This window comes from Tachyglossus aculeatus, chromosome 5, assembly GCF_015852505.1.
Source record: "Tachyglossus aculeatus isolate mTacAcu1 chromosome 5, mTacAcu1.pri, whole genome shotgun sequence".
Lineage (NCBI taxonomy): Eukaryota > Metazoa > Chordata > Mammalia > Monotremata > Tachyglossidae > Tachyglossus > Tachyglossus aculeatus.
The window spans coordinates 61,030,526-61,057,570 of NC_052070.1; the positions used below are offsets into that span (position 1 = coordinate 61,030,526).

Here is a 27,045-nt window from a genome sequence, read left to right on the forward strand (position 1 = left end):
ATTTGTATCTACTCCAGTGCTTGGAACAGTACTTGACACATAGGAAGTGCCTAATAAATATAATAATAATAATAATAAAAAGAACAATTTGGTGGGTTCGGCATATCCCAGAGCATTTGAGTGAGTTTCCTTCAGGAAATCCAGTTGTACTTCCAGCTGGTTCCCCTTTTTTAATGGTATTTGTTAAGCACTTACTGTGTGTCAGGCACTGTGTGAAGCATTGAGTTAGATAGAAGTTATTAATAATAATAATAATAATAATAATAATGGTATTTGTTAAGTGCTTACTATGTGCCAAGCACTGTTCTGAGCACTGGGGTAGATACAAGGTCATCAGGTTGTCCCACGTGGGGCTCACAGTCTTAATCCCCATTTTACAGATGAGGTCGCTGAGGCACAGAGAAGTTAAGTGGCTTGCCCCAGGCCACACAGTAAAGTGGCGGAGCCGGGATTAGAATTCATGTCCTCTGACTCCCAAACCCGTGCTCTTTCCACTGAGCCACGCTGCTTCTCAATCAGGTTGGACGCAGTCCCTGTCCCTCATGGGGCTCACAGACGTAATCCCCATTTTACAGTAGAGGTAACTGAGGCCCAGAGAAGTGAAGTGACTTGATCAAGGTCACACAGCAGGCAAGTGGCGGAGCTGGGATCAGAACCCGGGTCCAACTGACTGCCAGGCCTGTGCTCTAACCATTAGGGCTCGCTGCTTCTCCGTTTGTGTTTCTATAATTTATCTCCAGCTGAAAGCATCCTTTAGGGGACATTGCAGCACCCAATGGGACAGTGTGAGGCCCCTAAGTACGAGGCTACTGCCCGTGCCTGCTGAAAATTACATTTTGTGTGAAGTCACAGCTTCGAGCATTTCAGTTTAGTCCCTGGAAAACAATGCCCTTCCTGTTCACATCCTTTATTTTTCAAGCGGCCTTCTCTCTAAAACTAACTGCTGCGAATTTTCTTATTAGTTTCCCTGAAATCAACAGACTGAATGTTGTTGTTGTTGTTTTCTCTCCACTAAAGGAGGACCCGCTCCCTGCATGGGCCAAGCCCAGTGACCACATTCGGACCGAAGGCCTGCATGCTGCAGAACCCCAAAAGTATCATGTAAGTGGTTTGGTGGGGAAGGGGGGAACGGGATGTCCATAAAGAATGGTCATGGTTCGTTCACTATATGCAGTGAATAGCAGTAGTATTTATTGAGCGTTTAGTCTGTGCGAAACACTGTGCTTAGCTCTTGGAAGAGTGCAAATAATATATATTTATTATTTATTTATTTATTTTATTTTATTTATTATTTATTATTTATTTTTATTATTTATATTTATATATTTATATATATATAATATATAAGAGTATAATAATGTAAAAGCTCATGGGAGTCCATTGCATGGTATTTGTTAAGCACTTACTATGTGCCAAGCACTGTTCTAAGTACAGGGGTAGATACAAGGTCCCGCCTGGGGCTTACCCTCTTATCTCCATTTTACAGATGAGGTAACTGAGGCCCGGAGAAGTGAAATGTCTTGCACAGCAGACGTGTTGCCGAGCCAGGATTAGAACCCACATCCTCTGACTCCTAGGACCTTGCCCTTTCCATTAGGCCACGCTGCCTCCCAAGGCCTCAAGCCAAGGGACCCCTCACTTTCCCTTCCCACGAGGAGATGGGGGGGATACAGGGAGGAAGACTAGTAGCTGGGGGCTTTGGGAGGGTTGGTGGAAACAACAGCTGAGAAGGGAGAGAAATTGAGGAAGCAAGGAGAGCAATGGTGATGTTCCTCCAATGAAGTGTGATACCATCGTGGAAGGGCGTCGCCTGCCAGGCCGCTATTTTACAGCTCCCAGTGGTCCAAGCAGGTCTTTGAGTTCTACCACACCGCGTGACTTGGCTTCCAAAGAAACTCCATTTTTTTTTTATGTTGGCATTTATAAAGCGCTTACTATGTGCAAAGCCCTGTTCTAAGCGCTGGGAAGGTTACAAGGTTGTCCCACAGGGGGCTCACAGTCTTAATCCCCATTTTTACAGCTGAGGTAACTGAGGCACAGAGAAGTTAAGTGACGTGCCCCGAGTCACACAGCTGACAATTGGCCGAGCCGGGATTTGAACCCATGACCTCTGACTCCAAAGCCCGGGCTCTTTCCACTGCACCACGCTGCTTCTTGTTGAGTGCGGTCTGAGTCCGGTCTGGGATCACTTTCATACTTTGGGTAGGGACTGTCTCTATATGTTGCCAACTTGTACTTCCCAAGCGCTTAGTACAGTGCTCTGCACACAGTAAGCGCTCAATAAATACGATTGATTGATTGATTGATTTGGGATGGAACAAAGCCAAAGTGGATGGATTCTGTGGGGAGCCAGTGCCGGGACCCACCAGATGTCAAGCTAATCATTCAGTTAATTAATTGATGGTATTTATTAAGCACTTACTGTGAGCAAAGCCCTGTAATAATAGTAGTAATAATAACTGTGGTATTTGTTAAGTGCTTACTACATGCCAGGCACTGCACTAAGCGCTGGGATAGGTACAAATTAACCGAGTTGGACACAAAGGGCCACAGTCCCACATAGGGCTCAAAGTCTTCATCCCCATTTTACAGATGAGGGAACTGAGGCCCAGAGAAGTGAAGTGACTTGCCCGCTGTCACCCAGCAGACAAGTGACGGGGCCGGGCTTAGAACCCAGGTCCTCTGGTTCCCGGGCCCGGGCTCTCTCCACTGAGCCACACTGCTTCCCATGTTGTACTAAGCACCTGGGAGAATTCATTACCACGGAGTTGGTAGAGACATTGCCTACCCACAGCGAGCTTACAGTCTAGGAGGAGAGATAGTCACCAAGTGGAAGGAAGGCTGACTGGGAATTCAGTGGGACCCTAATCATCATCCCAGGGAAAGTTTGTGTGGGGAGCAGTGTGGCATAGTGGATAAAGCCAGGGGCCTGCAAGTATGAAAGTCATGGGTTCTAATCCTGGCTCTGCCCCTTGTCCTCTGTGTGACCTGGGGTTCGTCACTTGACTTATCTGTGCTTCAGTTACCTCATCTGTAAAATGGGGATTGAGGCTGAGCCCCACGTGGGACAGGGACTGTGCCCAACCTGACAACCTTGTATCTACCCCAGTGCTTAGTACAGTGTGTGGCACATAGTAAGCACTTAACAAATGCCATAATTATCATTACTATTATTAGTTACGTCCAGAAGCATGCCCAGGGCAACAGGAACCTTGTCCTCAGTCACATTAAGCCTCCAAGACATACTGAAAATGAGCCAGCAAGTCCATTTTTCTTGCCTCATTCATTCATTTATTCATTGTCGTATTTATTGAGCGCTACTGTGTGCAGAGCACTGTACTGAGTGCTTGGAAAGTACAATTTAGCAACAAAGGAAACAATCCCTGCCCACAGTGGGCTTGCCTCGTAAAGTGCCATTGCAAAACCAGTCTTGGTTTGGTAATTTTCCGAGAAGGCGGGAGATGCTTCCTCATTTGGGGGCAAGACGATCAGATTACTGAGAAAAGAACAACAGAAGGAATTTCCTTGTGTTTACCACTCGTGAACTTGAGGGAACTAGAAGAAGGTGTAATACTTTTGTACTGGTTCCACTTTTTTCATTGTGACTGCTGTGTGCCGGTCAAGTCACTTCACTTCTCTGTGCCTCAGTTTCCTCATTTGTAAAATGGGAATGAAGACTGTGAGCCCCATGTGGGGTATGGACCATGTCTAACCTGATTAGCTTGTATCTATCCCAGCAGTTAGTACAATGCCTGACACATAGTGAGTGCTTAACAAATACCTTAAAAAAATATTGGAAATCCATGAACAGTCTTGCAGTGACACCATTGGTAGCCCCGTGATTAACGTTTGACTGTCCTTTGGCTCGTCACTCCTCTCATTTAGAGGCTTTTTATCCTCTTAATCATTTGTTTTGTCCAGAGTTGTTTCAAGGCACGTGAATTGGCTTCTTGAGGAGGGGCACCTAGGTTTGAGTGTGTTTTGATGGCTTGTAAGCATAAGTTAAATGATTTTGCTTTTATCCCTGTGATAGCACTTATATTCCTCCCTGTACACTTGCTAGTTGAAGATGGAGATGAAGACACAGGTCTGCAAAATCCTTATAGCAAGGCATCTAGTTCCACCCTATCAACATAGACACTGGCAAAGATGGTCTTGGAAAGGAATCAGAGGTTTTGAAAGGCACGTATCTTGTTCTAAAATCTGGCATGATTTTCAAGGAATCTGAGGCAAATGCAGCAGCCGGTCATTAGAGGGGATTTAAAAAAAAATTCCTTTAAAACTTATGTCTGGCTTATTTTCCCTTTAGTATCCTTGTCCTCTGTGCAGCTTGTTCCAGTTCCTCTGCTGCTTTACAACCTGATAAGCGTCTTCCCAAGCCAAAACTGAGTGACTGGGAAAGAAGCCAAAGGGGTTTATCGCTTCACCCATGGCTTTCTCCAGAACTCCTTCATTATTATCATCATCATGGTCATTATTCTCCCCCCCAAGCCCCAGGTCCTTGAGCAAAGAACTAAGTTATTGGGGCCTTTGTCTCTGAAGAAGAGTGAACAGTATTTAAAGTAGCAAGTTCTGAAGATGGAGATTGGAAAATTCCCAATGTAACAACTTAGGGTTACTATATTCTACGTAATATACTGATATATTTTTCGTGATATTTGTTATGCGCTTACTGTGCGCCAGGCACTGTACTAAGCTCTGGAATAGATACAAGGTAATCATCTTGGACACAGTCCCTGTCCCACTTGGGGCTTGCAGTCTTAGTCCCCATTTTACTGATGAGGTAACTGAGGCCCAGAGAAGGGAAGGGAGTTGCCCAAGGTCACACAAGCAGACAAGTGGCAGAGCCAGGATTAGCACTAGGCCACGCTGCTTTTTGTACCCAGAAAATGATTTTACTATCTCCATTTGCTAATGAAGTCTTGTTTCTGTGGCTTGTGTAGAGGAAATAATTTTGGTATCCGATCACTGTGGCCATTTGCTCTTTGTAACCTCTGACCCATAACCTATGAGTTGCGACTCTTAACGTAAGCCCTGGGTGCATCTGCCCACATAAGCATCAGGTGAGTCAGTCAAGAATATTTGAGTGCTTACTCTGTGCAGAGCACCGTTCTAGAGCTATTAGACACGATCTCTGCCCCCAGGGTGCTTACAGTCTGGCAGGAGGGACAGATAATAAAATCAGTACAGGTAGAGAGAAGCAATGGAATGTAAACCCTGGCATATAATATCCTGGGACTGGCAGTGAGGAGTAGATGGGGAAGAAATTCATAGTTAGAATAATACGACTAATTGTGGTATTTGTAATGCGCTATGTGTCCTAAGCGTTGGGATAGATACAAGATGATCAGATCCCGCATGAGGCTCACTTTCTAAGTAGGAGGGAATTCAGAGATAGACTCGCCAGCTTGTGCTTTGTTCTGGGGTGGCCCTGTTGAAAATGGGCTCCTCTTTTAAAAACCTCAGATGAAAAGTTCTTCACATGCCAGTCACGGAATCGGCTAAAACTGCTCGGCCCGCCTGCCCTTTTGGGTGCTCGGTGAACAGCATTCTGGTCAGGGCAGATGTTGGCTTCTCGGTATATCCGCTTTTTCCCCTCTTCCCCGGTCCCTTGGGCGTTTGTGTTCAGAAGGCAGACTTGTAGTACTTCTGGCTGTGAGAAAATAGGTAATGAATCCACATTTCATAAGAGCAGTGTGGCCTAGTGGAAAGAGCACGGCCTTGGAGTTAGAGGACCTTGGGTTCTAATCCCAGCTCTGCCAATTGCCTGCTGTGTAATCTTGGGCAAATCGCTTAACTTCTCTGGGCCTCAGTTTCCTCAGTTGTAAAATAGGGATTTAGTGCATGTTATATGGGAGCAGGAAGTGGAGTTGAGTGGCTGATGAGGTCTTGGGTCGGGGCCCTGTAGAGGTTTGAGTGCCGGGGCTGCCTCCTCACTTGATTTGCTTCCGGTTGAGAATTCCCCGTCGGGCTGCCATCAGGAAAAAGTTTCGCTTATCCGGCACGCCAATGTGATTTTTGTTTTTTCCTGGCGAGGCACTTTTATTCATTCATTCAATCATATTTATTAATGCTTATTGTGTGCAGAGCACTGTACTAAGAGCCTGGGAGAATACAATGTAACGATAAACAGGCATAGTCCCTGCCACGACGAGCTCACAGTCCAGTGGGCCGACGAAGAAGAGGCGGGTTGAGTTTCTCAGCGGGCAGAGTCGGCTCGTTCGGGTGTGTGTGTGTCCATCCGTCCGGCCTTCCCTTTCCCCTGCTGCGGTTAAAATGTGATGCTGTGACTTGACAGTTTTCGGCGGAGTGGGAAGCTTGCTTGGGTTAACGAGTTTGAAAAGCAAGCCGGGCCGAGCCCGGGAGATCCCGAGGGAGGGCGGGGAGGGGGCAAGAGCCGCTACGCGCCGGGGTGGCCGAGCATTGTGTTTATTACCAGACCTTGCTCCACCTGATGACTCCTCCCACTGGGCCGGGCCGGCGGGCAGCCAGCCGTCTAGCCATCCCCGGGGAGTGGGGCAGAAGGACAGCGGTGGCAGAGGAGGCGGAGGAGGCTGACAGCGTGCCCGGGCAGCGTCTGGTGCAGCGAGGAGAGCCCCGAGATTGTCAGCTCTCTCCATCTCTCCCCCTCTTTCTCACGGGGAGAGGGTCGGGGGCTTGGGAATGAGATGGCAGGATTTTCAGGACGGGAGGGCTGGCCTCAGCTCAGCGTTTTCTTTCTGAGATCAATCACCTTCCCTTCAAAAGAACAAGGAGGAGAGGCTAATCCAGAGTAGACAGTTTACCAGAGGGCAGACGGTCTGAGATTTTTCTTGCAAGACTCAGACTGTCTTGAAAAAAACTTTTTGTCATGGGGCACTAAGAGAAAGGACTGGATTATGTGCAATAGAATTAAGCCCGTGGTTTTACGTGTTTTAATTTCAGTTGGCTCCCCTGGCTTAGTTGTGTAACCAAATCTTAGAAAATTACAGCGAATTTTGGCTCAGCGGCTAATGGGAGGGTTTGTTTTTAACTTTTGCCTACTGCCGTACAGTGATCGCAGTGCTTTGGAGATAGGTAGCTGTTGAGTAAATATTTCAAGGCTGTTCCTGGAATTGTATTTGAGTGATTTTGAGAGGGGCCATGAAGATCTTAGAGCATGTTAAAAGTGACTTCTCCTTTAGCAGAAGCACCTGGAAATGGTGAGTACCGTAAAGCTGTGGGGGGGAGGGTGTGGACGGGGGGACGCGCTCAACCCCTTCAACCCAAAATTGGGCTGGCAGGAGCCATGCCCTTGGGGATGCCTGTTTGGGGAAGAAAATCTTCGGTGGAGTTGGGCAGGAGCGAAGCTGGAATCTTGTCTCCAGTGATCTGAGGCCAGGCCTGGGGCTGCTACCCGTGTCCTGCTGCTGCTTCCTCGGGCAGGTACAGCACTGCCTGGTAGAGAAGCAGTGTGGCTCAGTGGAAAGAGCACGGGTTTGGGCATCAGAGGTCATGGGTTCTAATCCCAGCTCCGGCATTTGTCAGCTGTGTGACTTCTCTGTGCCTTAGTTACCTCATCTTTAAAATGGGGATTAAGAATGTGAGCCCCACATGGGACCACCTGATTACCTTGTACCTCCCCTAGTGCTTAGAACAGTGCTTGGCACATAGTAAGTGCTTAACAAATGCTATTATCATTATTATTTATTTATTTATTTATTTTGCTTGCCAGGAACGACACGCATGTTTCATTCTGGGCCAGTTCCAACTAAGATGCCTCCCTCCTCCAGAGCAGTTGGGCAGGAAAGACTTCTCTCTGAGCTAATAATAATCTTGGGGGTATTTGTTGAGCGCTTACTATGAGCCAAGCACTGTTATAATGATAATAATCAAAACTGTGGTATTCGTTAAGTGCTTACAATGTGTCGAGCGCTATACTGTGCGCTGGGGTAGATAAAAGGTAATCAGGTCCCATATCGGGCTTACAGTCTGAGTAGGAGGGAGAACAGTTGAGGAAACTGAGGCACTGGACTAAGTGCTGGGGTGGATACAAGGTCATCAGTCAGAGCCCTGTTCCACTTGGGGTTCACGGTCTAAGTAGGAGAGAAAATAGGTAATGAATCCACATTTCATAAGAGCAGTGTGGCCTAGTGGAAGGAGCACGGCCTTGGAGTTAGAGGACCTTGGGTTCTAATCCCAGCTCTGCCAATTGCCTGCTGTGTAATCTTGGACAAATCGCTTCACTTCTCTGGGCCTCAGTTTCCTCAGTTGTAAGATAGGGATTTAGTCCCCGTTCTCCCTTCCGCTTAGAGTGTGAGCCCCATGTAGGGCAGAAACTGTGTCCGTCATGATTACCTCATATCAACCTCAGCGCTTAGAACAGTGCTTGACACATAGTGAGCACTTAACGAATCCTACAATTATTATTCTTTTGCAGACCCACAGGCAAATTGAGATGTGCCCTGCAGAGATTAGCATCTTGTGATGGGTCTGATTTAGATCTGACAATTTTGAAGGCCCTTGAAATCTGTGGGAAGCATCATAAAGGTGTAGTCCAAGGCCTCCAGATATGCTGGATTTATAGTAAGCATTCAGCACAGTGCTCTGCACACAGTAAGCACTGAAATACGATTGACTGATTGATAGTTTGCTGGTGGAACAGTCAGGGCAGTGGAATTAAAACGTGTTGCTTTCCCTGCCTCTCAGCAAATCCTACCTGTTTTCCTGGCGAGTTGCTGCAGACAGGAACAGGCGATCCAGGACTAGAAATGGGACTTAATGGCCTCTCTTTCCCTCTAACAGGTGTGCTTTCTCGTGCTGTGGTTTATTGGAGGTCCAGACAGCCAGCTCTAAATTATTTAGGGTGCAGTTATCCAGTTTTTGTATGAACTTCACCCCTCCCTTACCCTGCCACTTTCTCACTGCCGAGTTTGTGGTCATTTGTCCACTCATTTGAACTTCCTTTACAGGGTGGGGCAGGGTAAGGCAGGGAGAGGTGGCAAAGCTTATTTGCTGGTTTTCAAATTGATTAGGAACTTGAAACTGACTAGTTAGCTCATCATCTAGCATTTGACCACCCATTGGGTGGCTAGTCGAGGTGTAAGGTTTCCTTATAGAGCTTAGGTGGACTGGTGCCTGCCCTCAAGAGGAGAGCTGCTGTGGGGTCTAAGGATGTGACAGACCAACCCTTGCTCCAAGAACCCACAGGGGTGACCTGGCTTCCTAGAAAAAATACCATCAGCACAGATCCACCGAAGTAAAGACCGACTGGGTGTCAAGGATGGCCGGATCCGGGCTGATTAGGCAGATTCCTGGAAGTCCTGGATCTGGAGTCGAGATCTGGGAAGGGCAAGAAGCGACCAGGTGGCCGGAGGCAGAGGAGGGGAATGGTGTTGGGCACTCCAGGGAGGGTGGAATGTGAGCCTGTTGTGGGCAAGGGTTGTCTCTCTTTATTGTTGTATTGAACTTTCCAAGCACTTAATACAGTGCTCTGCACACAGTAAGCACTCAATAAATATGATTGAATAAATGAAATGTCGGGAGTCAGGGAGTCCAGGGCCTGTAGCCACACTAGCCCGGACGCTATGGTTGGGGTCCCTTTTCTGAAACCTGAGGAGAACAAAATCCAGGAGTCCACCTCCTGGATTTTTTGGACAACAGCTTTTCAAGGGCCAGTCACACTCCGTATCTGGCTCTGGACTTTTTTCTTTTCTTCCATTCTGGTTGCTTGCTCTGGCAAGCCCATCACGCAGCCCGGAAGTCGATGGCCTCGGCCTCACCTCCCCACCGGGGCCCGTTTCCTCTCTCCTCTCCCACAGGCACATTCAGGACCCAGCAAGCCAGCGGTTGACATGGAACAAGTCTCCAAAGAGCGTCCTCGTGATCAAAAAGATCCGAGACGCCAGCCTACTGCAACCTTTCAAAGAGCTGTGCGTGTACCTCATGGAGGTGAGTCCACCGGCCGGGGAGGGGTTGGGTGGGGCCTCGTTCTGGTCCTCCTGGGGCCACGGAGGCAGCGGTCCCCATCTCGGAAGGAGATGCTGCATGCGCTGGGCACTCGGGCTCACGGGAGAGGCATCTGGTTTACGAGAGGGACGACAGCGGCATCCTTTCAGAACAGTCATATGAGCTTGACGGACTGGACAAAGAATTAGCAGCGCAACTTTGTGGCCCCTTGAATTGACCGTCACCAACACCGTCTCCCCTTGGCTCAAGGATCAGGACCCTAACCATTGCTCCGAAGGCTGCAAATAGCGGATGTCAACCAGATTGTCTTCCTCCTTGTCAGAGGGGACGTTCGATCTCTCTACCCTCCCACTTGTAGTGTTCTTAAGCTGGTGGTGGGTGTAATGAGCCCGGGTCTGCCTAGGTGAGGCGATTTTTGCTGTTGATGTTTTAATAAATACTTGTTGATGTGGCCTTGTGTTGGTTTTAGGAGAACAACATGATTGTTTATGTAGAGAAGAAAGTGTTAGAAGACCCAGCCATCGTGAACGATGAAAACTTCGGACCAGCGAAGAAGAAATTTTGCACATTCAGAGAAGGTAAAGTGCCGCCGGCGGGCCAGAGCCCATCGGCCGTGTTCTGTCTGGGCCCTGCCGGCCGTCAGAAATGTCCAGGTTGCGAGCCGACCCCGGGCTCCTGGCCGTTCCGTCTCTTCCGACCCCGGGGGGTCCCTCTCCACGGAAATGTCCGCCGTGTCGATCGACAGCCCACTGAAGGATCGGTGTTTGTTTTCCTTAGATTATGACGACATCTCCAATCAAATAGATTTCATCATCTGCCTGGGAGGGGACGGGACCTTGCTCTATGCTTCTTCTCTCTTCCAAGTAAGTCCACAGAGAGAGAATGGCCCCGGGCGAGGTTGGGGGGCACGTTCGCCTTCCGATCCCTGGTGCGAGGCCGGATGTGGGGGTGGGAAGGGAGCCCCCCCGGGGGTTCCCGCCTTCATGTGGAAGGCAGGTGGGTGGGGGGCTCAGATGCGACTCGCTTTTGTGAAAACCGTTAAGAGAACAGGGAGAACAACTCTCCACAAGGTCTTTTCAGAACCAGCGTCACTCCAGGCCCAGTTCAAGGCCAGAAAGTGATTGCTGATTCCACCAGTTGACTTGTAGCCTAAACAAACGGGCGGGGGAGGAGGGAAAGAGACAGTCCTGGAGAGAGAGAGGAGAATGACAAACATTTGCATCGCCAGGAAACCCAGGCCAGCCCCTAGGGAGAGCAGTTCTGTGTTCGATCTCCGTCAGGGGCCCCGGTGTGAAGTCCGACCTCACTTTCCTCCCGGATGGGGGTTTATTCTCATCTGCCCCGAGAGACCGAGGGTCAGAAGCGAGGGGCGATTGCCAAAGGCAGGGGCAGCACTCGGAGAGACCTGGCCTGCTCTCTCCATGGGCTGCACAAATTGAGTTTGGGACTGAAATCTCAAGCAGACTGGGGGGCCCTAAGGGGCCTGTCCATCCCAGACGGCCCCCATTTCACCCACTTGGTTCAACAGGGCAGCGTGCCACCGGTCATGGCGTTTCACCTCGGCTCTCTTGGATTCCTGACCCCGTTTAACTTCGAGAACTTCCAGTCCCAAGTCACTCAGGTTATAGAAGGTGAGTTGAGGGGAAGACAACTGGCTCAGTTGCCAGGAGCCACCCACCTTTGGCCTTGAAGCGTTTCACCCTTTTGTTGGGGCCACCTTTCCGGCGGAGGTAGTAAGAGCGCTGGGGAGGCCAGAGCTCCCCACGGAAGGTTTCAAAACGTTGCCCAGACCCCCAGTTAGAAGGAAAAGAAACAGCACCCACGCTGGTGCCCGACTGACTCCAGGCTAGCACTGGGCTGGGCACCGTGGTGGGGCAGAATAACAGTAATAACAGTGGAATCCAGTGGGGTCCCTGCCCTCTGCCCCCTCCGCCCCCACCACCTCCGGCCTCATTTCCTCAGGCAATGCAGCCATCGTCCTGCGCAGCAGGCTGAAGGTGAAAGTGGTGAAGGAACTCCGAGAAAAGAAGCCCGGACTCCAGAACGGCATCGACGAGAACGGAGTGGTGGCCACGGCCCCGGACAGGGAACCGGGCAAGCAGGTGATGCAGTATCAGGTCAGCCTCGCCGTTCTCCAGCCCTGAGCCGGGCTGTGCTTCGCCTCGGGTGGGGGTGACGTGAAACACCCATCAGAAAACCTTCTCCAAGCCATTACTGACGTACCCTGCTGACCCGATGACATTGGCAGGGCCTTCAGTGGTTCCAGTTTTGGCCGACGAGGCTCAGCTCCCAGGCTAAAACAGCTGTTACCGACCGGCCCTCGTCTGGACACTTCCTGGTCTTCCCTTTCTAAAGTCGAGCAGCTTTTCAGTCCGGCCCTCTGGCATGTGGGAATCCTGTCCGGAACGCCTGAAAGCCCTAGAAATAACGTGTAGTTCGAGCCGTTGGGCAGTGGTGGTAGTAATGGTATTTACTGAAAGCCAGCTGAGGGCAACGCACTGGACTGAATACTGGGGAGAGTACATCCAAAGCATCGGACGTGTTCCCTGACCCCAGGGGCTTTCACTCTAATGGGGTCCAGGCCTCTCTGTGGGGTCTTATTTACAGCATCTGATATTCGTCTCTAGGTCCTCAACGAAGTGGTGATTGATCGCGGTCCTTCATCGTACCTTTCTAATGTGGACGTTTATCTGGACGGACACCTGATCACCACGGTGCAAGGAGATGGTAGGTAACATTCGCCCGTCGGCTTGAGAATCTCTTCGTGGGGACGAGGGGTCGGGCTCCGGGACACCAACTGTCTGAGCTAACGGACGAGCTGTCCCAGCGTGGGCCCCAGGGAGGCTGGGGATTTGCGGGGGCGATCAGAGTTCCTGAAACTGGATTCAGTCGGACCCACCCGCCTGGGTCTGAAGCGTTCACAAGGCAGCTTTGCCCACCCGGAGTCCAGGAGTGTTTTTCATCGGACCTGAAAAGCCCTTCCCGTTTCCAGGAGTCCAAGCCAGCAGGTGGACTGGGAATCAGCAGGCTTGCTGGGTTTTGAATAATAATAATAATAATGGCATTTATTAAGCACTTACTATGTGCAAAGCACTGTTCTAAGCGCTGGGGAGTTTACAAGGTGATCAGGTTGTCCCACGTGGGGCTCACAGTCTTCATCCCCATTTTACAAATGAGGGAACTGAGGCACAGAGAAGTGAAGTGACTTGCCCAAAGTCACATAGCTGACAAGTGGCGGAGCCGGGATTTGAACCCATGACCTGTGACTCCAAAGCCCGGGCTCTTTCCACTGAGCCACTCTGAAGTGCGGCTGTTCTCTCTCCAGGGGTCATCGTCTCCACGCCCACCGGGAGCACGGCTTACGCCGCTGCCGCAGGCGCCTCCATGATCCATCCCAACGTTCCTGCGATTATGATCACCCCCATCTGCCCACACTCCCTGTCCTTTCGTCCCATCGTGGTCCCCGCCGGAGTGGAGCTCAAGGTTAATTCAAATGCTTTTCTCTTCCCCTTCGAAGCGGGCGGAGGACAAACTGCCTGAGCGGGGCTGTTTTCTACCAAGTGGCGAGTGGCAAGGTGTGGCCCCTCTTTGCGGCCCACTTCACGGGATGCCTCCGGGCCCGGGCCGTTCCAAACAGCCAAGCCCTCTTGTGCCTGGGGCTCTCCCGGTGGTGTCTGGCAGCCCCGGGAAAGGTCAGGCCAGTTTTCCGCATCCAGCAGCCGGCTCCAGAGTCGGGAGAATCCAGGATTGGGGTTGGCCTGGGTGTGGAAGAGAGTGTCCTGCAGTGGAAGGAACAGGAATGGGTGGAGGCGGGGTGGGGCAGGGGTGTTGGTTGGGGGAGGAAAAGAATGCCAACTAAGAGGGGAGAGGAAGGGAGCCCAGGGAGATGAGCAGCGATCTGGGAACAATTAACCCAGTGAGGGCCGCTAAAGACTGCTAGCTGTGACCCCCCGTGACACACTCTGTCCCACTTCCCACTCGGCCAATTTTCAGATCATGCTGTCCCCCGAGGCCAGGAACACCGCGTGGGTTTCGTTTGATGGGCGGAGGCGGCAGGAAATCAGCTACGGAGACAGGTGAGGCGTGGCTCTGAGAAAGAGTCGGGCCCCAGCGGGACCCGAGTTCGGCGACCCACTCCAACAGCTGTTTTCAGAGGGAAGAAGGCCTTTTCTCAGACTTACTGAGAAGACTCTGTGTGGGGCTTTGGAAAAAGTGGGAGCATCCCACCCTTTCCCCTCCAGAGGAGCCCGGCCTGCCCTGGGTCTGGAGTTTCCCCCGCCACAGCTGGAGCCTGCGAGGCCTCCAGAGGCCCGAGCAGGAGCTCGCCCAGGAGAAGTCCCCCGTGGCTTTGGGTGATGCGGGACTCCAGCTCGCTGCCGGGTTCTCATGCTTCCTGCTTCCCATCCCTGTCCCCGCTGCTTCCCAGCCTCGCTCTGAGGACCCCGGGCTTGCCCAGCCCTCCGTCCAGAGGCGGGTGTGATCCGCGCGGGGGTTGGAGGTCGATCCTGGGGTTGGTTGGAACCCACAGTAGGTTAAGGGTGGGTGAGGCCTCTCGCATGATGCCACCTCTCCTCCCGTTTCAGTATCAGCATCACCACCTCCTGCTACCCCCTCCCCTCCATCTGTTTCCGCGACCCGGTGAGCGACTGGTTCGAAAGCCTAGCCGAGTGCTTGCACTGGAACGTGCGGAAGAAACAGAATCACTTTACTGTGGAAGAGGAGGAATTCTGAGCGCCGGTGCCCGGTGGGGCGGCCTGATGAGCCCGACGGAGGCCAAGGGGTGGATCCCATCAGGCTCTCTCCCTCCCTCCTCCTTCCACCCCCGCGCTGACAGACGAGACCAACGTGTGCGTCCGTGGGTTTGTAAATACCTGTCTATATCCGATCCGCTGGTGAGCCGATGCCGCCCGGTTTTCTGTTTGCCGGCAGTGGAGTGGGAGTGCGGGATCTGTCCCTCTGTCCATGAACCCAATCCATCGCGTTTGGTGTTTTGTGTTGACAGAGAAGCCGGCTTAGAACTGGGTTGGTCTTTCCAAGCAACGGCCACAAATGAATCTCTCTCCGCCCACACGCTCGATCGCAGCCCCTGCCCCCAAAGTGGCACTTCAGATTCGGGACCCTGGACACACGATCTCCAGAAGCCCACTGGGCACTGTTATCCTGTAGCAAGGGGAGGTTTCCCATCACATCCGTTGGTCTGTTTCCTGGCCGGAGCTGAGAGGGAAGCCCAACTCTGCTTTTGAGCGTCCCAGACGAACCTTGTTCTCTGATGGTTCAACTCCCCCCGGCCCCCTCCCCACAGATGTGGCCTTCAGCAGATACGACTGGGCCTTTCCCACTCTGAGCTGGTTTCCCTCTTCCAGACCTCGGGCAGGAGAGGGTGCTTACACCTTGCCGAGGTTGAAGGGATGCCTGCATCGAGCCTGGGGCATGGTGGGGTTCCCTTTAGTGGGATGTGGGCTCAGCCTGCTCCAGCTTCCCCGTCAATCCCCTGGCCAGACACGGGGGCCGAACCGGTGGCCGCTCAGGCCCGGCCGACCGACCGAAGGGTCTCGTCCGGTCTCAGCGGGACACGGTTGGACAAGGGGCACATTCCAGGCCCCGCAGTGCTGCCTCCAGCCCACCTGGAGCTATTTAAACCGCGAGAGGACTCAGAAATGATTCTCTCGACATCTCTAACATCAGTTTCCTGGTATGTTTTGCCGTCGGCGGGTTTACAGAGGTTAGGCGGAAACGGAGTCGGTACTGTAGTCTGACCCAGCCTGCTGTTTACATTCGTCTTCTGTCCGGGGCCGATGCCTGAGCCAGCAGGGGTTGGGGCTGGGGGCGGCTGCAGGTTAGGGTACAGGCCGCAGGGTAGGGTGACAGGCGACTTCCTGTCCTGAGAAGTTTCACTCGGAGATTTTTTTTGTTTTTAGTAACAAGAGTGTGAAGCCCTGAGCAGGCAGCCCTCCAGCATCCCTTGCAGGGCTCAGACGGCCCTTGGGCAACCCACAGCATTGGCTCCCAGCTTAAGTGAGGGGACTCTTTTTCCATCAGAGACCCAGCTGGGAGTCCAGGCCTGGGCTCCTAGAGGCTCGAGGCTCCACGGGATGGAAGTGCTGGTGAGCTGGAGTTCGGACTTCTCTGGGTCTGAGTGGGAGAAGAGGGGCAGGAGACCCTGCAGGCGCATTTGCACAAACCCTGGGCCTCGTCGGAAGCTGCTTCGGGATCCTAAGTCAGAGTTATTGTCCTGGAGGAGCTGGGTCTTTCTCGTTCTTGCCTTGAAACGTTGCCTCTTTGACAGTCAAAAGGCAGTAAGGCGGAGTGGGGTCCAGGAAGGCCTTTGAGTTCAGCCTCCCCTCCGTTAATCCGAGCGTCGCCGGGCCGGGCCTGAAAGCCAACACTGAGCACCAGGTGATCCTGGCGGGGAGGTGCTCGCCTACTGATCCCTAACCCAGGGGGAAGCCGGTATTTGTAACGGGAATCGGCCTTTCCAAGTTAGAGCAAGCTGGTAATTTTCAAACGAGCATGTTTATAAATTGTAACCTCAAGTCCACGTCACACGTGTGTTCATCTTCAAGGAATTCAAGGTCTTTGCCAGTTGAATCGGCCGGCTGACCCGAGGCAGGCAGCCGCTCGGCTCCCTAAGGGAGGGTCGTCTTTGTCTTTGGGGTGACCCTGCCCCCGAAAGTCTTTGTCCCCCCAGGATCGGGGAGCATCCCTGATTCTGAAAGTTATCTAGCTTGGGGGCGGGGGGGGCGGTGCGTGAACTGATATTTATTTTATATGGCTTTCCGGCGTCCTAATCTGTTAAAATCACACGTTACCTCTCCTGACAACAAGCTCGTAGTTCCTTTCAAGACACATGCAGGGTCCTGCCCTGCCCGCTCACCCGCCGCTCCGATTTAGAGTTTCAACCAGCTCTGCCCACACGCACATGACTAGCAAGAGACTTGTGACCGTGCTTGAGGAGAAAAATAGTTGTGGAAACTTCCAGAAAGACGATTAAACAAGAAAACAGGCTCCGGAGCCAACTTCTCGGGACTTAACCAAGTCTAAAAGCCTCATTTTGAACTTCCAGAAAGAATTCCTAACGTTTCATATTGTCAATACTTTGGAAATTTGTTAAATATTGTTGAAAGCATAAAGAGAAAAGATGAGACTATTTTCAGAGCCTTTCAATAAACTGTTTTATAAAAAGCTGGGTCGTGTGGCCGCATCTCTGGGTCCAGTTCCAGGTCAGGGGAGGGCTTGGACCGTCCCCTCTTTGGGAGCGCAGGGAGAGGGGCAGCGTTGGGTGTCTCCTCGTAGGAGGAGACAGCTGATAATAAGGCATTTCACGCGTTTAGCCCCAGAAGGAGAAAGGTCCATGGAGCAGAGAAAAGGGATAGAGAAGTGGGAAATGTGTTAGCTTTTTCCTTAGGCCTTGGTGAGGTTTGGTCCCAGGATTTCACCTAGCCTGACCAGGGTCCCAAAGCAGGCCCAATATGGCTTAGGAAATGGTTCCAGGGCCGTGGGTCAACTCAGTGCAAGTTGTCCCAGCTGTTGTGAGTGATACCAGTGGAGCACATGACCGTTGCTGACCCGTGTTGTATTGGATGCAGGGTGCTAAACAGAGGGACCCGTTTAGGGAGCAAGAAACCTGGGACAATCAACCAAACCAGGATATTTATTGAGCGCCATGTGCAAAGCACTGTACTGAACTCTTGGGAGAGTACAATACAATAAAAAGTCTGTAGTCACGATCCCTGCCCTCAAAGGGGCTTGCAATCAGGACTCCACCAGCGTACGCTTCCACCGTCTTGTAGGAAGGCCACCTAGATCTGTACTTGGCAGCTGGCAAGCTGGTATATCCCCTGGGTGAGCCCTCTTCCCTCTCCTCGCCTGCTTCCCCAGGAGCTTAATAACATACTGCCCCACCACAGGCCACCCCTCCTGTGAGCCTCAGAAAAGCCCGGAAACGGCAGCCGAGAAAGCGAACCTTTGAAGCCGGCCTCCTTGAAGGGTTATCCCCATGTTGGCACCCGTGGTTGGTATGAAGCCCCTCATGGCTGGCATCCATGTCCCCGAGGTTAGGTGGGGCGAGGTGGCTGGTGTCCCAGGGAGTTTGGTGGCACTGTGGGAGCCGGAGGAAATGTGAATGGGGGTATGAGCAGGCAGGGTGAGGGGCTGCACCTGAAGGCTTCTGGCCCCTCCCCACACCTCCTTGTTCTTCCTGGAACACTTGGGGAAGAAGAGGGCGGGAGAGATGGGCAAAGACGGAAGCAAGGACACGGTCAAGAAGACCAGTGCTTTCCGCCCAGGGTGGAAGGGGCAGGACCGGGCCAGACGGCACTTTACCCCCATGGGGCAGGCACAGGGGTGAGGGGGAACCAGTTTAGAGCTGGTACTAAGGTTTGGGAAAAGGCCGTTTGAGGTGGGTTTGGAAACCCATCCCACTTTTAGGCCTCCCCAGGGTGGGTGCTTTATGCAGAGGGCCGATGGCTTGCTGTGGTAGCTCTGGCAGGGACCCAAACCAGCAGGGACCCAGGCTGCCGGCCTGGGGTCTACGGGGTGCGGCTGGCGGCATGTGACCTGGGCGGAGGGAGGGGGCTACCCCTGCAGCCCCTTGCCCTGAGTCAAAGTGGGTGAGGGAGGGAAGAGGCTGGCTGAACCGGGAAGACTCCGCCGGCCACTTTTCAGGGGCCTGGGCTCCTGCCCGAAGGCACGGCTGGGGGCTGACTCTTGGCAGGCCCGGGCCACCACGGCTCCGTCCCCTGACGGTCCCCGTCGTGATGGCGGCAGCACCCTGAGCCCTGTGATGCTATGCTGCCCTCCTGCCCCCTCTGCCAGGGGGTGCCAGGCGGCCCCAGGCCCGCTGGGGGGAAGGGCTGCCGGAGCTTCGGCAGAGAGTTTTGTGCCTAGGAGCAGCCTCTCTCCGGCTATCCCTCAACCGCCATATCCCGCGCTGCGGGTGGCACGGGGTGCTTGCTTCCTCGGGAACTCTGAGCTGGAGTGAACAAGCCATCGGCTTCCCTCTCCTACGCGGGGAGGGGGTCGGAGAAGGGTGCAGGGGGCTGCCGCTGGCCTTGAGGGAGAGGGTGGTAATAAACACACACACACACATATACATGTAGGCACACAGGTGTACACGCTAGCACACCACACCCGTGGCCAAATGCACACGAACACAAGTGCAAGCCCACACCCTCCCGGGGCGGGAGGAGGGGGCCGGCAGGGGCTGCAGGTTCGGCCCCAGCTGCTCCGGACTTGAGGAACAAACGGAGCTGGATTTCCAGACCGGACCAGGTAAGACAAGGTAGGGAGGTTGGCACGAGTGTGGAAAGTGGCCAGTGGCGAGCGTTGGCCTGACATGTTACCCCCTCTGGGCAAGGGCCGCTGGCCACCTCTGGTCCCCAAGGTCCTGGATGCTGGAGGTCTCGCTGGCTCCGGGCCGGACCAAGCCTGGGATCCTTAGGCGTCGATCCTTCCATACGAAGAAAACACTGCAGGAGAGAGGACCGCATTCAGAGCAGCCGGGGGGCGGTGAGGGAAGGGGTCCAGACCGGTGGAGATTTGAAGGGCTGTTGTTGGGCGTGGGGAGAGTGCCTGGCCTTGGCTCCCTGCACTGACCCGGCCTGCCCTGGGATCCTGCCTGGGCCTGGAGGGAGGGTCCTGGGCTGCTCTGAACCCTCCCCGCCTCTGAGCTCCACCCTGGGGACCCCCCGCCCGTCCTCCCGGCACGCACACACACTCACTTCTCTCTCGCAGGCCTTGCCCGAAGCTGTGGTAAACGTGGAACAGGGCCCAGAGCAGAGCCGACTTGATGGCCACGGAGATGCAGGAGCCCACGACGGCGGCCGCCTCCCCCAAGTAGGTGCTGTCGTGGCCCCACTCCTTGGAGACCTGGGCCAGGGAAAGGGTGGACACGGAAGGTGCTGATGTTGGCTTTAGTGGGTGCCCCCCCCCCCCCCCCACTCCGGACACACAGCTGGCCTAGGCTGGGGCAAACCCGCTCCCCCGCACCGCCAAGGCCAGGCTCTTCCTGGACCCAAGTGGCCCCTCAAACAGGCCCCTCATCCCCTAAAAAGCCACTCTCCCCAAGCTTCCGACCGCTGACCGCTATCTCCCTGACTCTGACCATGCTCAGCTGCCTCAGTCCTCACTTGTGGGTTTATTGGTTACTTAGCTAATTCTTATCATTTAGGTTCACCATCTTTACAACTGCAGGGTAAACTCTTCGAGGACAGGAACTGTATCTTCTGCTTTTATTGAATGCTCCCCAGCAGGAAGTACACTGCACGGCTCACGGTAGGTGTCTGGGATAGTAATGTTCTGCTCACTAAGTGGTACGGTTCTCCATTTACAGTGGGCACCTAGTACAATGCCCTGCGCACAGTGGATGTTTGGTACAGTGCTCTGCACAACGTGGGCACCTCTAGTACAGTGCTCTGCATACTGTGGATGCCTGGTACGGTACATACAGTGGGCGTTTGCAGATAACAGATGCCCATTATAGTGCCCTGTGAGTAGGTGCCTGATAGCCCCGAGAGGCTGGGGTGGTGTGGGGTTAAGGCTGGCAGTCGCAGGGCAGGAAGCTGGACTTGGTAATAATAATAATAATAATTATAATAATGGTATTTGTTAAGCGCTTACTATGTGCAAAGCACTGTTCTAAGCGCTGATGATGGCATTTATTAAGCGCTTACTATATGCCAAGCACTGTTCCAAGCGCTGGGGAGGTTACAAGGTGATCAGGTCATCCCACGGGGGGCTCACAGTCTTCATCCCCATTTTACAGATCAATCAATCAATCAATTGTATTTATTTGGCGCTTACTCTGTGCAGAGCACTGTACTAAGCGCTTGGGAAGTACAAGTTGGCAACATATACAGTCCCTACCCAACAGTGGGCTCACAGTCTAGTTCCCACAGATGAGGGAACTGAGGCCCAGAGAAGTGAAGTGACTTGCCCAGAGTCACCCAGCTGACAAGCGGCAGAGGCGGCATTTGAACCCACGACCTCTGACTCCAAAGCCCGGGCTCTTTCCACTGAGCCACGATATAGCTCCCTCCCCCTGCCACGGTGCCCAGTTATGACACAAATGGACCTTGAAGGCGTAGCTGGTTTTCGTTCCTCCTTCTGGCAGCGGGCTCAACATCTCTGGGCACCGGAAAGCGAGACCGGCTCCCCAGTGGGCGCGTTTGCCCTCTGGGCTCAGCAAGGTCTCTAGGGGCTAAGCGAGGCCGGACCTTGCGGGTTCCCTGGCCCCACAGCTTCAGCAAATATTTGCTGACACCGGAGGGATGGTGTTTGTCCGGAAACCTGAACACCAAGTTTCATCCACTCCTGAGCCCCGGCTCCCCAAACTGGGGGGCTTCAGTCCCCCACCCCGTGCCCGGGTCCCCGCAGAGACCCACAGGAAGGGTCTCCGATCCCATTGTCCAGTGCCTCTCCGAAAAGTCCAGTGGGTGGAGAGGGCAGCCCGGCCCAGTTGCTGGGATTATTTCTCGAGGTTTGGGTTCTGGGACCAGTTCGGAGAGAGATCTGCCTGACGGCTGGTGGGGAATAGGCGGTGCCCGGGCCTGGCCATTAAGGGTAGAGATGGAGTCACTGCCAGGCTCAGGCTGCTCCTCGCCCTCACCCACCAGGGCCCACGGGAGCTAAGGTGGGTCTGGCTTCGGGGAGGGGAGCGAACTGAGGTAACTGAATGGTGGAGCAGTGGTCAGGGCTGGAGGTTGTGTATTGTCCCCCATGGCACGGGTGCCAGGTGGTGGGTGCAATCCCGTGATGCCAGGACTGTAGACTGTCCCACCTGATCACCTTGTATCCCCTCAGTGCTTTGCACCTAGTAAGCGCTTAACAAATACCGTCATTATTATCTAGACTGTAAGCTGGTTGTGGGCAGGGAACGTGTCTACCAACTCTGTGCCCAAACACTTAGTACAGTGCTCTGAACATAATAAGCGTTCAATGCCATTGATGGTGAGGGTGCGTGCGTATAAGCCCGGGGTGCCAAAGCTGGGTACTGTTCCGTGGTGATGGGGGAATGCGAGGGGGGGACGGACAATCCCACGGTGCCGGGGCTGTGTACTGGGGTTTTACAGTGGGAACAGAGGCTTCAGGGTCTGGACCCTGGGTCTGCCCCAAGGGGAGGGAGGAGGTGGCCGCGTTGTCCCGCTCCACTGCCCTCCCCTTCTTCCGCCCTCCTCCTTCCGCCCCTCACCCTGAGGCCCCGGGGAGTTACCGTGTAGAGGAGGTAGCAGAGGTAAGCCACTTCTGGTAGGTTCTGCAGCACGAAGATCCACACCAGAAACTTGAGCTCTTTTAAAATCTGCGTAGGACAGCAGGAGGTGGTGAATGGGTCAGCTGCTGACGGAGCCTCCCACCCACCCCACGCAGGGGGAGGACTGAGGAGGACCGACCTCAGTGCCGAGCGGCAAAGGAATCCACGACTGTCGTGGTGGTTTGGGCGGCACCTCTCCCACCCTCCTTGTCCCGGTCAGCTGTGTTCCCGCAGGGACATGATGTCGGATCGTCTGGTATTAAAACGGGCACCCAGCCATGCTACCGTCACAGGTGGGCTGAGAGTCCCGCCCAGACCACTGGATTCGGGGTCTCGGCCTGCTCTCGTAGTCATTCATTCATCCATTCAATCGTATTTATTGAGCGCTTACTGTGTGCGGAGCACTGTACTAAGCGCTTGGGAAGTACAAGTTGGCAACATACAGAGACGGTCCCTACCCAACAGCAGGCTCACAGTCCAGAAGCAGCCCTTCAGTGCTGGTCAATCAATCAATCGTATTTATTGAGCGCTTACTGTGCAGAGCACTGTACTAAGTGCTTGGGAAGTACAAGTTGGCAACACATAGAGACGGTCCCCACCCAACAGTGGGCTCACAGTCACCTCAGTCCAAACTTGGTAATTAAGTTCCTCACTGTCATTTCTTTTCCTGAATCTTTTCTGTCTGCAGGTGCATCCCGTTTCATTATGAGCAACCAATCAATCAATCAATCAATTGTACTTATTGAGCGCTTACTATGTGCAGAGCACTGTACTAAGCGCTTGGGAAGTACAAATTGGCAACACATAGAGACGGTCCCTACCCAACAGTGGGCTCACAGTCACCTCAGTCCAAACTTGGTAATTAAGTTCCTCACTGTCATTTCTTTTCCTGAATCTTTTCTGTCTGCAGGTGCATCCCGTTTCATTATGAGCAGAGGGTCGGGCCTCTGGTTGGGGGTCGTCCAGCTCATTTCCTCAGGAGACTCTTCTACAGGCCACCAGCCCCCATCCCTGGGCTCCAGGTCCTCACTTGGGAGATTGTTGGGTAGGGACCGTCTCTATATGTTGCCAACTTGTACTTCCCAAGCGCTTAGTACGGTGCTCTGCACACAGTAAGCGCTCAATAAATACGACTGAATGAATGAATGAATGAATGGAGAGAGTCCGGCTCTGGGAATCAGGAGACCTGGGTTCTAATCCCACTTCAGCCTGCAGCTGACATGGATAAAAGCACTTCTTAATATGTTCCATTCCTGCCTGCCTACGGGCTCACTGCGTACCGTGCCCCTGTGGGAACACGGCTGGCAAGGATGAGAGAGTGCAAGCTCGCTGTGGGTAGGGAAGGTGCCCGTTATATTGTTGCTCAGTGGAAAAGAGCCCGGGCTTTGGAGTCAGAGGTCATGGGTTCAAATCCTAGCTCCTCCAGTTGTCAGCTGTGTGACTTTGGGCAAGTCACTTCACTTCTCTGTGCCTCAGTTACCTCATCTGTAAAATGGGGATGAAGACTGTGAGCCCCCCTTGGGACAATCTGATCACCTTGTAACCTCCCCAGCGCTTAGAACAGTGCTTTGCACATAGTAAGCGCTTAATAAATGCCATTATTATTATTATTATTATTACATACAGCAATATATATATATGCAGCAAGGTATAGTGGATAGAGCATGGGACTGGGAGTCAGAAGGTCATGGGTTCTAATCCCAGCTCCACCAATTGTCTGCTGTGTGACCTTGGGCAAGTCACTCCACTTCTCTGTGCCTCAGTTACCTCATCTGTAAAATGGGGATGAAGATTGTGAGCCCCCCTTGGGGCAATCTGATCACCTTGAAACCTCCCCAGTGCTTAGAACAGTGCTTTGCACATAGTAAGCGCTTAATAAATGCCACCATTATTATTATTATTATTATTATTACATATAGCAATATATATAAGCAGCATGGTATAGTGGACAGAGCATGGGACTGGGAGTCAGAAGGTCATGGGTTCTAATCCCAGCTCCACCACTTGTCTGCTGTGTGACCTTGGGCAAGTCACTCCACTTCTCTGTGCCTCCGTTACCTCATCTCTAAAATGGGGATTGAGGCTGTGGGCCCTGGATGGGACAGGGACTGTGTCCAACCCCATCTGCTTGTATCCACTCCAGTGCTTAGTACGGTGCCTGGAACATATTAAGCGCTTACCAAATACCATAATTATTATTATTATTCCACTGTACTCCCCCAAGCAGTTGGTACAATGCTCTGCACACAGTAAGCACCCCACCAATATGATTGACTGACTGGCACTGCACAAACTGCTGGCCCTGGAACCGATTCCTCTGTTCTCTGTCTCCCCCTTTTAGACTGTGAGCCCACTATTGGGTAGGGACCGTCTCTATATGTTGCCAACTTGTACTTCCCAAGCGCTTAATACCGTGCTCTGCACACAGTAAGTGCTCAATAAATTCGATTGATGATGATGATGATGTGTAGATTCTCGGTCCTGCGGCCTCATCGTTCCCGGCGGGAGGCTTCTGCCTCAGCCTTGGGAAACACTTGCCAAGCCAAGAATGGGGACTACAAAAGGTGGACACAGAATCTGACCTTGGCGTCAGGAGGCCTATGGTGCTCACCCTGGCTTTGACCTCTCTCCGACTCCCTAGGTGACCTTGGGCAGATACCTGGTCCTCTCAAGGCCTCAGTTTTCCCACCTGCAAAATGGGAAGGTACCTCTCGACTTCTCCCCTCCCCTCCCCTCAGGGGCCTTGTGGAGATCATATCAGAGAAAGGGACTGTTTTAGAGGTGGAAAGTGTGTTGAAGAGGGTTATAATTACAGAAAGTGCGATAGTATCGAGGGAACTCTCCATGCTCCTGAGGAGACTGGGGCAGGGCAGCCCGAGGTGCGAGGGTAATTACAGTTTTCCAGGTTCCTTGTGTTTCTCTTCCAGTTTGTTAACAGGAAGAGGCGAGGCCGGCATATCCCTGCTCTGGCAGACCCAAAGCCCCTTGCCGTTTTGACCTCTTCCCACACCCGGGATATATGTTTATGAAAACATTTTGGGTTCCACATTTGTCTTCCCCTATTAGACTGGAAGCTCCTGATTGAATGAATGAATGAACTCTCAAAGGGGAAGGAGAGGCCCCTTGTCTCGGCCAGGATGAATTGGTGGGCCCCAAGGTTCCTCTGGTGGTGGTAGCAGTAATAATAACAATAATAATAATAATGAATAATAATTATGGTATTTGTTAGGTGCTTATTGTGTGGCAGGCACTGTCTTAAGCACTGGGGGATACAAGGGACCCGGGCCCTGTCCCGCATCGGGCTCACAGCCTTAATTCCCATTTTACAGATGAGGTAACTGAGGCCCAGAAAGGTGAAGTGACTTACCCAAGGAGATTCGGCAGACAAGTGGCCTGTTGTTGGGTAGGGACCGTCTCTATATGTTGCCAACTTCTACTTCCCAAGCGCTTAGCACAGTGCTCTGCGCACAGTAAGCGCTCAATACGACTGAATTAATGAAGGGGCAGAGCCAGGTTTAGAACCCAGGTCCTTCTGATTCCCAGGCCCATGCTCTATCCACTAGGCAAGCTGCTTCTCACTAGACCAAAGTTACAGCAGTAGTGGTTGTAATAGTTGTAGTTGTGATGGTATTTACTGAATGCTCATTGGGTGCACACGCTGTAAGTATAACAGATGCATGAGACCCACACCCTGTCCCCAGGGAGCTCACTCTCTAATGCTGGTATTCAATCAATCATTCATTCATTCAATCAATCGTATTTATTGAGCGCTTAGTGTGTGCAGAGCACTGTACTAAGCGCTTGGGAAATACAAATCAGCTCATCTCCTTGCTGCTTCTCCAGACACACACCCTCCATAACTAATCCCCCATGGTGGTATTTCTTCTTTCTATCCCCCAGTTCTGCTCTGACTCTGCTGGGTGATTCTGGGCAAGTTCCTTATCCTCTCTGGTGTCCCCTTGGGGAGAATCAGGAAGACAGCAGAGAGTCTAGAAAGAGCCCGAGGCTGGGGTCCTGTGTTCAAGTCCCATCCCTGCCCCTGACCATAGGTCCTTGGACAAGTCACCTTCTTCAGGCCCCAGCTCATTTTCTCGTTCAATGGGGTGTAGGGTCTTTGAGCCTCCCTATCCCAGGCTGGCAAGGCTCTAGATTTAGGTGCCCAGAGCCCGCAGAGTGGTCTTGGCTCCTTGGCTCCTCCTGGGTTGGAGCCGAAGAGGCCCTCAGCAGCCTGGTTGGGATCATCATCATCAATCGTATTTATTGAGCGCTTACTGTGTGTAGAGCACTGTACTAAGTGCTTGGGAAGTACAAGTTGGCAACATTGGGATGGGGTTGGGCAAAGCCCAGAGCAATTCAGTAGGCGGGCGCACCTGACCAACCTGACAGGGCGGTTTCCCCCGCCCATCCGCTGCCTCTGGGCTGCACCCCACGGTTCCCTTGCTCCTAACAGCAGCAACCTGGCCTCGCCCGTTTCCTCCCTCACCCAGGGCCAGCTCAGCCCAAGAGGAGGATCAGGAAAAGTCCACGAGTCCCTGAGGGGTGGCCATTTTCCGGTAAGCATGGCCCCCTACCTCTAGCTGCCCAGCCCCGGAGGGGCCCCATCCAGCACCCTTCACCCCATCTTCTGACCTGCTTTTGGTGCCCGGAGACAGCAGCACATGAAGGCGGATGCCCTAGTCACCTTCGGCCTGGCTCCTGAGGAGGTTCTTGGGGTTTTCTGGGACTTCAAGGCTGCCCCTAGTTGCTCCTCTCCTGGCCAGCCTCCAGTTCCCTCTGCCCCATAGCCCGGGTCCTGCCAGCCCAGGATGGATGATGAAGACCTGGGGATATCTGCCCTAAGGTGCCATGCCCTGGAGACTGGTGTGGACATT

General features: G+C 53.0%; 2 protein-coding genes across 3 annotated transcripts in view; one reads left to right on the forward strand and one right to left on the reverse strand.

Moving 5' to 3' along the window:
- Positions 1 to 17,099, forward strand: part of NADK (NAD kinase) — a 40,166-nt gene extending 23,067 nt beyond the window's left edge. Inside the window, exons 3-12 of one of the 2 annotated variants that reach the window (XM_038746397.1) lie at positions 1,018 to 1,101; positions 9,780 to 9,909; positions 10,397 to 10,505; positions 10,705 to 10,790; positions 11,456 to 11,558; positions 11,890 to 12,044; positions 12,555 to 12,654; positions 13,253 to 13,410; positions 13,921 to 14,003; positions 14,511 to 17,099. In XM_038746397.1, coding sequence (XP_038602325.1) covers positions 1,018 to 1,101; positions 9,780 to 9,909; positions 10,397 to 10,505; positions 10,705 to 10,790; positions 11,456 to 11,558; positions 11,890 to 12,044; positions 12,555 to 12,654; positions 13,253 to 13,410; positions 13,921 to 14,003; positions 14,511 to 14,658 — 1,156 coding nt within the window. In that variant the 3' untranslated portion in view covers positions 14,659 to 17,099. Of the gene's footprint in view, positions 1 to 1,017; positions 1,102 to 6,545; positions 7,182 to 9,779; positions 9,910 to 10,396; positions 10,506 to 10,704; positions 10,791 to 11,455; positions 11,559 to 11,889; positions 12,045 to 12,554; positions 12,655 to 13,252; positions 13,411 to 13,920; positions 14,004 to 14,510 lie in introns of those variants that run through there. The other variant, XM_038746398.1, reaches the window with a different exon arrangement.
- Positions 17,100 to 17,599: 500 nt separating this feature from the next.
- The window catches only part of LOC119928490, a 40,796-nt gene continuing 31,350 nt past the window's right edge, over positions 17,600 to 27,045 (reverse strand). The window contains exons 7-9 of the mRNA XM_038746815.1: positions 22,136 to 22,222; positions 19,647 to 19,794; positions 17,600 to 19,394 (exon numbers count right to left, since the gene is read on the reverse strand). Coding sequence (XP_038602743.1) covers positions 19,363 to 19,394; positions 19,647 to 19,794; positions 22,136 to 22,222 — 267 coding nt within the window. The 3' untranslated portion in view covers positions 17,600 to 19,362. The remainder of the gene's footprint in view (positions 19,395 to 19,646; positions 19,795 to 22,135; positions 22,223 to 27,045) is intronic.